Source organism: Atractosteus spatula, chromosome 14 (genome assembly GCF_055471065.1).
Source record: "Atractosteus spatula isolate fAtrSpa1 chromosome 14, fAtrSpa1.hap1, whole genome shotgun sequence".
NCBI classification, from domain to species: domain Eukaryota; kingdom Metazoa; phylum Chordata; class Actinopteri; order Semionotiformes; family Lepisosteidae; genus Atractosteus; species Atractosteus spatula.
Genome location: NC_142719.1, coordinates 5,550,730 through 5,562,897, shown reverse-complemented (window position 1 = coordinate 5,562,897; position 12,168 = coordinate 5,550,730). Strand labels below are relative to the sequence as shown.

The following is a 12,168-nucleotide window of genomic DNA, read 5'->3' as shown; positions in this document are numbered from 1 at the left end:
AGTGCATGGAAATGTGTGTGTATGCTACTGCTTCATTTCTTATGGTACTGCATGTTTCAGAGTATGTTGCAGAGCTGCGCCAGTCATGTTGCACAACACGGATTTCAAAAATTCAAATCCTGTTCCTCATCTCTTCTCTTTTACCATCCTTGGAGAAGTTTACATAGTCATGAAGCTTATAGGTGAACTTACATTTAATAGGAACCATTCTACATGTTTCTCCTCACACAACTGTTAGTTTTATTACCATTTATACTCTTTTTGAGGGAAGAAAACTACTTTGCCTTTGCTCCACAAGGACGAAACAGCATTTCTTCCCATCAGAGAACAATAGGAAACCATAGGGGGAAAATCTCATTAATTCCAAACCACAGGCGTTTTAAACTTTATTTTCCTATTACAGAGAAGGAAAAAACAGTTTTAATTTCATTTTTAAGTACCAATTTGTTCTTAAGCATTCCTCTTTTTTGACAATTGTGCAATTAACCTGGAGGTGATCAGACTTTCTATTACAACTCTTTGCAGGGATTTTTTTGTTCTCCAGCGATTTCATTAAGAAAGCAACTAGGTAGTAAAACCTTATGTGCTGGTGGGTGAAAGGTTCAATTTGTTGTTTCTGCAGGCAAACCTTCTCCATCGTGTATCTTGTGCTCTTATGCTTCTGCAGCATCAGACCCACGGGGTGCTAATGAATTAGTCTATTATGTTATACTGAATGTTTTTAAAAGGTCCCCAGTCTATTCTGAATGCAGTGTGTGTCAACATTTGGCTAAGAGCACTTCCACGTTTTGCCAAATTGCAAATTGCTGTTAAAAGCAGCCATGTATTCATTCATTTTTTAAAATACTAATGCATTCGTTGTTATTATCATCATCCACTGAATCAGAAATTACGTACGACAAAGGATTTTAACGTTTGGATGGTGTGGATAAGGGGACGTTCAGCATAACTCTTTTTAACTGTATAGCGAATGTATGTGAAAGAATATTTGCTCGTGTCAGATGTCAAGAAGAGCACTTTCTGCATTTGAAACTACATTCTTAAAACCCCTGTTTATCTCTGTGCTTGGGAAGTACAACTCCAACTGTACAATTGTCCGGTAGTTCCAATTGTTTCAATTCCATACTTCTAAACTGAGTTAGACCTCAAATAGAAAATCTTGCTCTGTTTTCATAGCCTATAAATACAAGGCCTGAGATGCCTTATCCCCTATGCTCTTGAGCTTGTAGCTGAGCATTATCCCCTTGGATTTCTTCAGAAGTACAAAAAGACTTGAGGCTTTTCTTGCAGCAACAATGAAATGCAATTCCTGTGTTAAATTAGAGCTTTTCTTTCCAAAGGACCTTTTTGCACTTGATTTAGAGCCGTATCGGTACTGTGGGGTTAATATGACTGGCTTCCGGATTTTGAATACTGACAACCCCCAGGTGGCCTCCATTGTAGAAAAATGGTCAATGGAACGACTTCAAGCTGCCCCAAAGCCAGAATCAGGACTCCTGGATGGAATTATGACGGTATGGCAGTTGTTTCTTTTTGTTATAAATTTATTTTTTTATGTGTGAGATCCAGGGATTCTGATAAGCATGTACCTTGTAATGCATACAGGACACAATGACATATCCACTTAGAACTTCAAAAGCTCTTTGTCTGCCAGTTAATATTGCTGGGATATTTATTTTATTTCATTTATTACCATCAAGCACATTTGAATATGCGACAGTTGTTTTCCGGGTTTGTGGAATGCTGAATGGCTTTAAGAATTTCTTCCAAGGCTGAGTCCATGATAGAAAAAAAGGCTTCTATTCTGTGTGGATGAAGCCTTTGTTTCCCCATCACAGATATCCAGTACACAATGTACAGTATCGTTTGACTCTTTTAGTGGGCACAGTTTCATTAGCAGTCAGTAGTCATGACTGAGCCTTTTCTGATGGAAACCCTAGGACAGACTGCTTGCAGGGAAGTAAAGAAAGGCAAGGAAGAAGGGAAATGGACTTAATTAGGGTGATGTAGATAGTTTCTATTTTTATCCAGTATTGCTGCATGGTAGTATTCCTTAATACAGTTCCACTACCTCCCCTCTGTAGTAATGTTTTGCTAATGGAATTAATGATAATCATACATTACTAACAGCAGATGGGGACTCTGGACTCGGTATCTTTTGAGTTTGAAGTAATAACAGAAGGGATGAGGCTTGTTATTCTTCTAGAGCTCACAAAAAACCCTGCTTGAAGAATAAAAATAATATACAAGGTCATTTTTCTCCTCTCCCTCCAGTTCAGGCCTGCTATGGCAATTTCATAAGCCTGTGGTTTCCCAGCATGCAGAATTAGTCTTTGCTTTAATCCTGCTACAAAACTGACTGGATAAGAAATGGGATCTATCCAGGTTATTCCAAAGTATGATGTGAAGTATTTACATTTTCCCCTCAACAAAATAACAGAGGTGTATAAAAGGTTAATAAAGGTTTTTTTTTTTAATCAATGGTGTTACTGTTTGGACAAATGAGAGATTGAAAGTTTTTTTCCTCAATTTTGGAAGCTTTTTTTTAATCAGATTTGGGATTATCCTTAAATACATTTTTTTTAGGTACATATCTAAATTTCAAATATCACACTAAATCCATTTTTAACAAATCCAGTCACTTATGTCCCAGCATCTTATGATTCATTTAAAAATTATTTCATTCACATTTTGTTTTCTGTTAACAACAGAAAAAAATTCAGACACAGAACCAGCAAATCTTAAGCCTTACTGTGCTTTACCTCCACTATTTTTTCTTGGCACATTTGAAAAATGTGTGCTTCATTAATTAAAATTAATAAAACGAAATAAACTGTCTCCAACAAGCAAAACAGATTGCAGTTTTTAAAACAATTATAATTAAGAGAAACACACAGTGCATCGTCAGGAATTGAGTATGTGTTGAAGGGAATTTTTTCAGAGATATATACGCAGTGGGCCAACATTTTTACTTAGGTGGTTGAGACAATATACTGTACTTAGGAAGCTGTAATCTCCTGTTATTCGTTTTCTAAATACTGTACATTGAATTATGTTTTGCGATTTTATGAACCCATATGCAGTATGCTGCAATTTCCTTGATTTAAAAACATGTCCCAATTCCCCAATTTTCTTCTTTGGTTTGATGATTTTCCATTAATTTCAACCATTTAAAAATAAAAGTAATCCTTCTCTTTGGAGAAGGAAGCCTCTGCTGTACTGTATCTGGCGCCAGTTTTGGAAACAAAAAGGTCTGTCTAACTTCCAGCACCTTCTGTCTCCTGAAATAATGTCCCCCTTTATTCCAGACAGATGCTGCTCTGACATATGATGCAGTTCATATTGTGTCAGTGTCCTATCAGCGAGCCCCTCAGATGACTGTCAACTCTTTACAGTGTCACCGCCACAAACCTTGGAGGTTCGGAGGGCGTTTTATGAATTTCATAAAAGAGGTAACTCAAACATTTCAACTTCCAATAGTAAGACAAAAGGGTTTTCAAGAGCAACATCAAGGGCAGTAACAACACAAGAAGTTCTATTGATGGTTTGAGGTCATTTTTTTAGATGACTAATAGTCCATTGATTTTCAATAATCACTACAGTATAAGCAGGAGCCTAACCAGACAGGCCAGTAAGATATACAGTAATGCTGTTAAAACATGATTTCCAGTGTTGCAAATGCAGCTCAGAAATGAACATGTTTAACTTCCATTCTTGTTTTATTGCTATTGATGAGTAGCCAGTTTGTTAGAATTCGTGTGGTTCAGCATATCAGCATTCTTGTTTTCCAAAGGAATGGTGATCTTCCATTTGTCATTCCATTCAATCTGTATTGAGCTGTTGTCACAGTTTACAAATATACTCCAGCCACATTGACTGCAAAGTTGGGGTACTGTAATATAATCTGAAGTTCCAAGAAATGATTAATGATTAAATTAAATAACCACAGAAATAAATGATCTGTTAATGTCAATGTAATTATTTTAAAGCGGTGGGCATTTGTCAGCTCCTGGCACCCTCATGTTCAGGTGTGTGGTGAATTAAGGTTTGTTTGGGCTAATGGTCTTTTCCTCTTTTGGTGGGGGGGAACTTACCAAAGAAATTGACAGTTTCAAAAGATTAATCAAATCATTAGAAGTCTTAGGCAGGATTTTAAAGTTAATTCTGGTCTGAACCGGAAACCCATGCCAAGATTCAAGAAAAGAGTACTACAGTATAAGCATCGCTGACTGGAGCTTTGTTAAGATTCTTACTGTTGAGAACATACTGCAGGGCATTGCAATAATCAATTTGGGATAAAAGCATGAACTAGTCTTCCGCATCAGGCATTCGCAGAGAATCAAACAGACTTTTAGTGATCTAGTCTACCACATATGAAGATTGTAACAGTTAAGAAGTGTGGGATGTGATTTAAATCCTCTAGCACATACTGTACAGTAAAAGTAAAGTAAAAGCTTTGTAGTTTTGAGATGTTCGCTACATGTCAGAACACAAATGAGCCTTGTTCTGTGAATAGAACAGCACGCAGGAACAAACTCATAAATGCCAGGCTTTTTTTTTCTCTGCATAACAAAGTAACAGCCACAATTATTATACCTTGAAACAAATGCTGTGTTCAGCATCGGAGGTTTGTCTGTAATTCAGAACGGAGGGTTACAGTGAGGTTTGTAAGAAATCATGAGAGTGTGGCTCCAAAGCAGTAACGATGGCGATGATTGTTAATTAATCACAGTCCAGGGGGAGACAGTATTTGAACTGCTTCAATGTTAAATCTAATTAAAATGAAACGGGGTACTGAGTGATGATTAATGGTGTATGGTAACTGCTGTCTCGTTGTTTTTACTCTGTAGTCCCACTGGGAAGGATTAACGGGGAGGCTGGTGTTTAACAAAACTAGTGGCCTACGGACAGATTTTGATCTTGATATCATCAGTCTGAAGGAGGATGGTCTTGAAAAGGTACGGTTCTCTTTCAATGTACTAAAGGGACAGAGCGGTTTGGTCAAGGGGAAGGAAAAATATTTATATTAATAAATCTTTTGTCTTGTGTCTTCTCAGTGCTACTGCTGTGCAGTTGAATAAATATTCATCATTGGAATTAATTGATAAGATTGCGCAGATATACTGTAGTTCTAATGTACCTTTCTGTTGTTCTGTAATCCACATATGAAAATATAATTTACCTCCTAACAAGGAACTAATGGGCTGCTTTAAACAAAACTGTTAGTTATTGGGTCATAAAGTAAATTGGATTAAAGTACTTTAGTGTTAATTGCAGCCTTTGTTAATGATGTTTTCAGGTTATTTCTTTAATGCTTTTGTTGTAATGAGGGCCTTAAGTATGTTTGCATTGTGTCTTTAACTGAGAAGTAAAAGACATGCAAGTCACAATGTAAATTTGTAAAGATCCTGTCTCCTCCTGAAATACAAAAATTGAAACATTAAAAAACATAAAACTGGGAAAAACATTTTTATGAGAACAGATCAAATGTTCCCTGTGCTTTTCCTCAAGAGAAACTGCACTAGTTTCATACAGAGGAAAGATTTACATGTACACCAATAATTGAGCTGTTTCGGATTTGAAACATAGTGAGGGAGACCTACTGTAGCTGTGCTGATGTTGACTTTGTCTCACTTTTTTTGTAAAAAGGCAACACTGTCTTTCTAAATATACAGTAAGTCAATAAAAGTGGCCAATCATATAAAGGACCCAGCAGGTGCTTATGGTTAAAATGCATTCCATTTTGGACAGTTGTGTTTTGGAGATAAGAAAAATATAATCCAGGAAGGCAGTGTGATATGTTACTGTGGTTTTTAAATCAACCTTATTTATAAACAGGATAGATTTTATAAGAATGCCTACTGTACAAACTACAGAACACTGTCTACGAGCCTAATTCTTTGCTTGATAGAAAAAGGCTGTAACCCTGAACACATACACAAACTCAAAGTAAGTCTTTTTGTGATTTGAAGAAATCCCTTTAGGCCTAAACTGTCAGATAGATGCTAGCTATTCTTTAAATTGCTGTAGCACAAGAGGGACAGAAGCGAAGCTCCAACCAATAACCATCATTCACAATGAATTATAGCCATGGGAACAAGCCTCATTGTCACTTTTCTCTCTTTGTCTCAGTTTTGCAAATAAGCAAATAGGTAAGAGATATGGCTGCCTTCGACAAAACCAGGCTAATACTCATTTAATCAGGCTTCCTCATGTCAGAGAATTAAAGGAATTGTATAGCATCAGTTGACTTTTACAGCAGACACAGATAAGTTGGCAGTCACTTCAGGCTTTTTTAAGACTTGAGAGCTACAGTACAAAGCAGTCCCAGTGAATTGAATATTATCATTAATTTAATTTGTTATTAAATGGTGATAAATTCAGAATTGAGAAGTTGCTTAATGTCAGTTGTAGCATCATTAAAAGTTGGAAAGCTCTGTCGAAAGGAGAAAAAAAAACCTTTAAAAACTACTTTGGATAATCATGTTTAACCAATTGAGCAGGTTAATTGCATGCAATTAATGTGAAATAGAGTAACATGCAGAGTGGAGGCTATTATGGGCTTTTTTTAAGACACTGTACTCTCACCCAATGCACAGACAAACATTATGTGCTACAATTTTTAAAATAACTACTATAATAAGGTTCTTTAATTTTTGTATGAGGAGGACATTTCCCATGAGGCATGAAGTTTATAGTACATACAGTACTGTATATGCAAAGAGGAGCGTAGAGATCATATCATGTCCAATGTTAAGGACAACATGGTGCCTTAGGTCAGTGGTCCTCAAACATTTTGGACCAAGTACCACCCCTAATCCAACCAAAGCATCCAAGTACCACCTACAAGTCATCATCTCATAGGAACCCCAGAAATTCTCAATGACCAACATGAGCGCATGTGCACACACACTCACACATACATATAATAAATATTATAATAATAAACTTTGTTTGATATAAAAAAATGTGGCTTCTCAAAGTGTTTTACAGAAAAAAAACAACAACAAATAAAAATAAAAAAGCACCATTTCAGTGAGAGAGGTGAGCCTGTTTAGTCGAGCAAAGCAGATGTGAATTAATTTTTCGAGCCTTGATACAATGCACAACAGAGTCTAACAGATTTTAAATCATCAGGCATTTTCTTGACGGCAAAGGTCTCACGGTGGATGTTGCAATGCATCCATTCATTTCTGGAGCAACCTCTCTAATTCGTGCAACTACACCGCTGTCTCGGCTCGTCATTGCTCTGGCACCGTCTGTACAAACTCCGACACATTTTATCCAGTCGATGCCATTCTCTTTGATAAATTCATTCAGAAGCTGAAATACGTGCTCTCCTGTAGTTCCTGTTGGTAGCGGCTTACAGAACAGAAAGTCCTCATGGGACGTACCCTTAAACTCGTATCTAAAGTAAACGAGCAAATCGGCCAAAATCGACTACAGACTCATCTAATTGCAGTGAAAAACATCTGCTCATCTTAACGTGCTCTGTCAGCGTACTTTTGATATAATCCTTCATTTCAATAATTCTATGAATGACTGTGTCTTTCAGGGGGGGCAGCAGGTCGAGCTGTTCAGCAGCTTTTTCTCCACACATAATAGTGTGGGGCTTACCTGCTTTAGCAATCCGCAAGCTTGCATTTTTCCACGTTTCCGTTTTTATTTCAGTGTTTAAGTTTTTATTTCATGTGCATGGGAGAGAAACACAGAGACGCTCGGTGTATTTTTCTCAAATTAACTTAGAACAGTTCTTAAATATTTTTCTGTTATTTTTCACGCTTTCCTGTGCTCACAAGATTACCAGCGTTCGTAGCACGCATTTCTATGCATTCCTGTGTTTACAACTTGGCATTGTTCCACAATCACGCACATTCTCCTTCCTCCCTATTTGCTGGAGATACAGTAGCTTTTTTTAAATACAATTGGTCACTTGCGTCCGTAGCACGCATTCCTATAGAGTGGTATAGAATTACAGAGTATCTCTTGTGTCCACTGAAGTATTAGCGTGCACTGTATCGTAGTACGTAGGCTGCGTATTTGACACGTATAAAAATACAAAATATGAAAACCCGTCCCGATTTTTCAGCGCACACAACACAGTTCCAGGGTCATTTGGCGTACCACCTGGCGGAACTCCGCGTACCACCGCAGGTACGCGTACCACAGTTTGAGAACCACTGCCTTAGGTAAATGATTCACCAGCCTTTGCACATAAACCAGAGACTGTGTGGTTATTTTCTGTAGCACTGCTGTATTATTTCCCCTTGATAACAGTCAAATTAAGTGTTCAGTGTGCCACGTGGCACGTAGTCCTACCTGCTCTGCCTTTCAGCAGCTCCCTTGCTGGAATGGTGCACCCACTTGACCTTACATATACTTCGCCTGTAGATGATGAGGAATAGAATCAGTAGTACATTGAACTGAACTCTCCACATTCACCCTGTCGCTATAACTATTTCTTGTGGGCTCTCAAGGTTTTCCAAACATCGTCATTGAGAGCTGGAAGAGATTAAGTGTCGGTTGTGGTCCTTAACTAGTTGTATATAGTCTTTCGGAAATATCTGGTTCACAGCCAGAATCTTGGAAAACACAGACCCTGTGCAGCCTTGTGGTTGAGTTTACATTTAAAGGATCTCAATCTTAGCTTACCCTTTTTTTGGTGACATTCTGAACTCCTTGTGGGAAATTTGTGTTTTCAATAACCCTTGATGCAAAAATCATTATATTGCTATTCTTAGTCTTTTAGAACCTGGCTATCACTGGCTAAAAGACAGTCTTATGCCACTCCCTGACAGCCTTTCACAGTATCTATGGCTTGTCTTTCAGCTAATCTGCCACACTTTAAATGTGTAATTACTGCACTGAGTACAGTATATAATAATGAGGGAGATTATTACAAATGTTTGCTACATGAATATTGAATATCACTTTAGGGAATGATATAGAGATTCAGTACCGATGATATTCTGTTTGGTTTAGATCTGTACAGGCAGTCACAGCAGTATTCAAAATAATGATTTGTTTGGGAGTATTTCATCGCAGAGAGTATACCTGAGGGGATTCACTTGCATAAAACTCTTTATTTGTTCAGATCTTCCAACTGACCTTAGTGGACTTGCTTGATGCATAATGTAGTGGTTTCTGCAATTTGATTCGCTGTTCACAGAACAGTAATGATCCTTTTTCAGCTAATCTTTTTATATATACTGCGTTTGCTTTGGATCAAGGTTGTAGAGATTCTAAAGATGCACTGTTATCTTCTTTAATAGCTGGAGAGTAAACCTACAATTCCAATTTAAATACAGGATTTTTATGCCTATCCTTTATCTACAGAACCTGTTTCTTTCACACAGAATGATGTCTGAGAGTCTTCTGTGATCTTTGGATTTTTCTTTTGTTCCACTTAATTTGTTAATGACCTTGTTTAAGATACAGCATTCCAGCTTTCATATCTGTATTTTTTATCAATATGTGAAAATAGTTTATGAATGGCTTCTGGGATATTATGTGTGGTTAAGTTCTCTGTATATCCCAACATCTCAAAAAGGGTAAAAATGCCGTATTATACTTTTGGAAAATGATGTTCCAAAAATAAGAATCACAAAAAAACTTTTCAAAGTTTTCCCAAAATACAAATATTTGAACATTTGGTATAAAGGCACTCTAAATAATGTTTCTGCGAATTTTGAAAGGATAAATTATGTTTTAAAGACAATCATATAAAACATTCATGTGGTTTCATTCTTGGCACATTCAAAGTAACTTAGCCAGTCTGCATCAATAAAAGAATGAGATAAAATGGAGATATTGGGAATAAAATATTATTGACTAACTTTATCTTTAATTCCTTTAGCAGTCACCTTTATCCAAAACTAGATAATTAAAAGTGCAAAGACCAGAATGCAGAATGAAATAAACAAAAGAGAACAGTCAATACAATATTTTCACAAAATTCACTTACTAACAAAGTTAAAAGCCTATGGTATAAAGAACTGTAGTCTATATTACATATAGTGATAATATATTAGTTTAAATAATTGCAGAACTATCGACATTGTATCATGCAATGATGTAAATCATGCAATCTAAAGGTACTATACAGTAGTCTCTAAAAGATTTATCTGTATAGTGTAGATGCTCTGTCATGCATTAATGTTTACAGCTGATGTCTTCCCTAATGGTAATATATAAAACCGTCTCAGTCTCACTGAAGTTGATTTAGGTTGTCCTCCAAAAATAATTAAGGAGAGAATGCTGTGAAAGTCAAGGTCAGTGTTGAAAAATACAAAGCAGTAATAATGTGTTTTTGACCTTCTACAGGTTGGCAAGTGGAGTCCCTCAGGTGGCCTGAATATTACTGAGGTCCCCAGACCGAGAGGGGTAAACATCACAGACTCCCTTTCAAACCGCTCGCTAGTGATCACTACAATTCTGGTAGGTCACTCAAATTGTTGGTCAGGAACTCCTGGGGGGGGAGGTACAAGGGGTGGGCAATACAGGGTTAAAACAATATGTTCTCAGCAATATTCTGTAAATTTCCTCCACCCAAAGTGAAGGGAAAATTCATTTTGTGACTCAAAAACTGAATGTTCAACTCAAAAACCAAAATTGAAAATTAAAAATAAGCAAAGTCAGACATCTTTCAAATGATTTCTCATGCCATTTTTTCAACACAGAAACTAATATTAAACTGTGACCTGCTCATGCAATAAAGTTTGAAGATTAACTTTATCACCTTTATCAAATTTAGACTGTTTGTGCATTGTGGTGCCCATAAGAGACTGAAATGCCATTTTGCAATACTGTAGTTTCCAGAATTGTAGAATGGAGTAATAACTAAAAGGAGAGCTTAATATCAATACACAAATTTACTAAATTATAAAAAACTTTTCCTTTATAAGAAATTGAAAGTGTCCTTAAACTCCTGTTGAATTATTAGAGGAATTAAATGGGTCTTTAAGGGTCCTGTCATCTTAACTATCACATGTAGACTTCTGTATTTCTATAAATGTAGATTTTCTGTTTTTCCATACATTTGTTATGGTATTATAGATACGTCTGCTCATGCCTTTGTTCTGACTTCTTCGTGTATTGACTTAATAGTTTGCCATTCTTCGTATGCGGCTTTAATAATGCAGAAATCATTTTAAACGCTTCATGATGCTTGGAGTTTGGCAGTACTGATGCTTATCTGGTAATTCTGAAGAAAGAAATGGAAGCAGGCTCCTCCGATAGATATTGACTGTTTTGTCAGCATATTGTAATTTTCCTTTTGTTTGATGTCCAATTCTTACAGTAAACTGAGAAACCAGTTATATATTAAATTATTACCCCTTTATCCCATGTTTTTATTGAGCAACATTTTGATTACTAAAATGCATTATTAATGTCTTCATGAGGCCACATTAGAGGCAATATAAACAGAATTAGTTTGTACAAGCAATTGGAAATTCTATTGAACAACGTGAACTGCAAGCACTGGCATTTATTGGCATAAGGCAGGTGATCTGTTGTATTTTGCTGTGTGATATAAATATTTATATATAGCCATGCAGTCTAAAAACATTGTCACCAAGTAACCTGGAATCCATGAACTGTGGTTGGGGGAGTCATTCTAGTAAGACAGCAATGTGGAAACTAATGAATAGAATTACAGTGTCTTGAAAACCTTGTGTTTCAGATCATTTCCTTTGGGTATGATAGTCGATATTACAGTATCTTTAGGGAAGAGCAGCTGTGTCACAACAGAAAGGCATATCATCTATGAGAAGGCGTTTGTCAGGAACAGTTCTTTCGGGGCCCTATGCGGACGACACGATCCAGAATAGTGAAGACACAAGGGGAAAAATGGTCATGCAGGAGAAGGGTCTGGAGACGGGGGGCGTGTCCATGCAGTGCAGGTGTCCAGGGGAAGTGAATCCAGGCGAACAATCCATGTAGGAAATCCAAACGGGAAATCAGAAACAAGGGCTGAAGTCCATAGCCAGGCGATCCATCCTGAGGGGGGGGGAACAGGAACCGGGTCGGAACCGGCGAGGGGAACCAGGAACTAGGAACAGAAAGTTAAAAGCATAACGGAGCCAGATGCAGCAAGACCCCGGGCTCTCATGATGTGGAAATCAATGAGGAACCCGGAGTGAGGTCCGCGTCTGGCTTTTAAGGGGG

The 12,168-nt window shown here is 37.2% G+C and overlaps 1 protein-coding gene across 1 annotated transcript in view; it reads left to right on the top strand.

Moving 5' to 3' along the window:
* Positions 1–12,168, top strand: part of LOC148820470 (glutamate receptor ionotropic, kainate 3) — a 116,688-nt gene that overhangs the window by 64,703 nt on the left and 39,817 nt on the right. The window contains exons 6-9 of the mRNA XM_088932081.1: positions 1,341–1,514; positions 3,309–3,452; positions 4,851–4,958; positions 10,324–10,437. Of these exons, the coding sequence (XP_088788207.1) occupies positions 1,341–1,514; positions 3,309–3,452; positions 4,851–4,958; positions 10,324–10,437 (540 nt within the window). The remainder of the gene's footprint in view (positions 1–1,340; positions 1,515–3,308; positions 3,453–4,850; positions 4,959–10,323; positions 10,438–12,168) is intronic.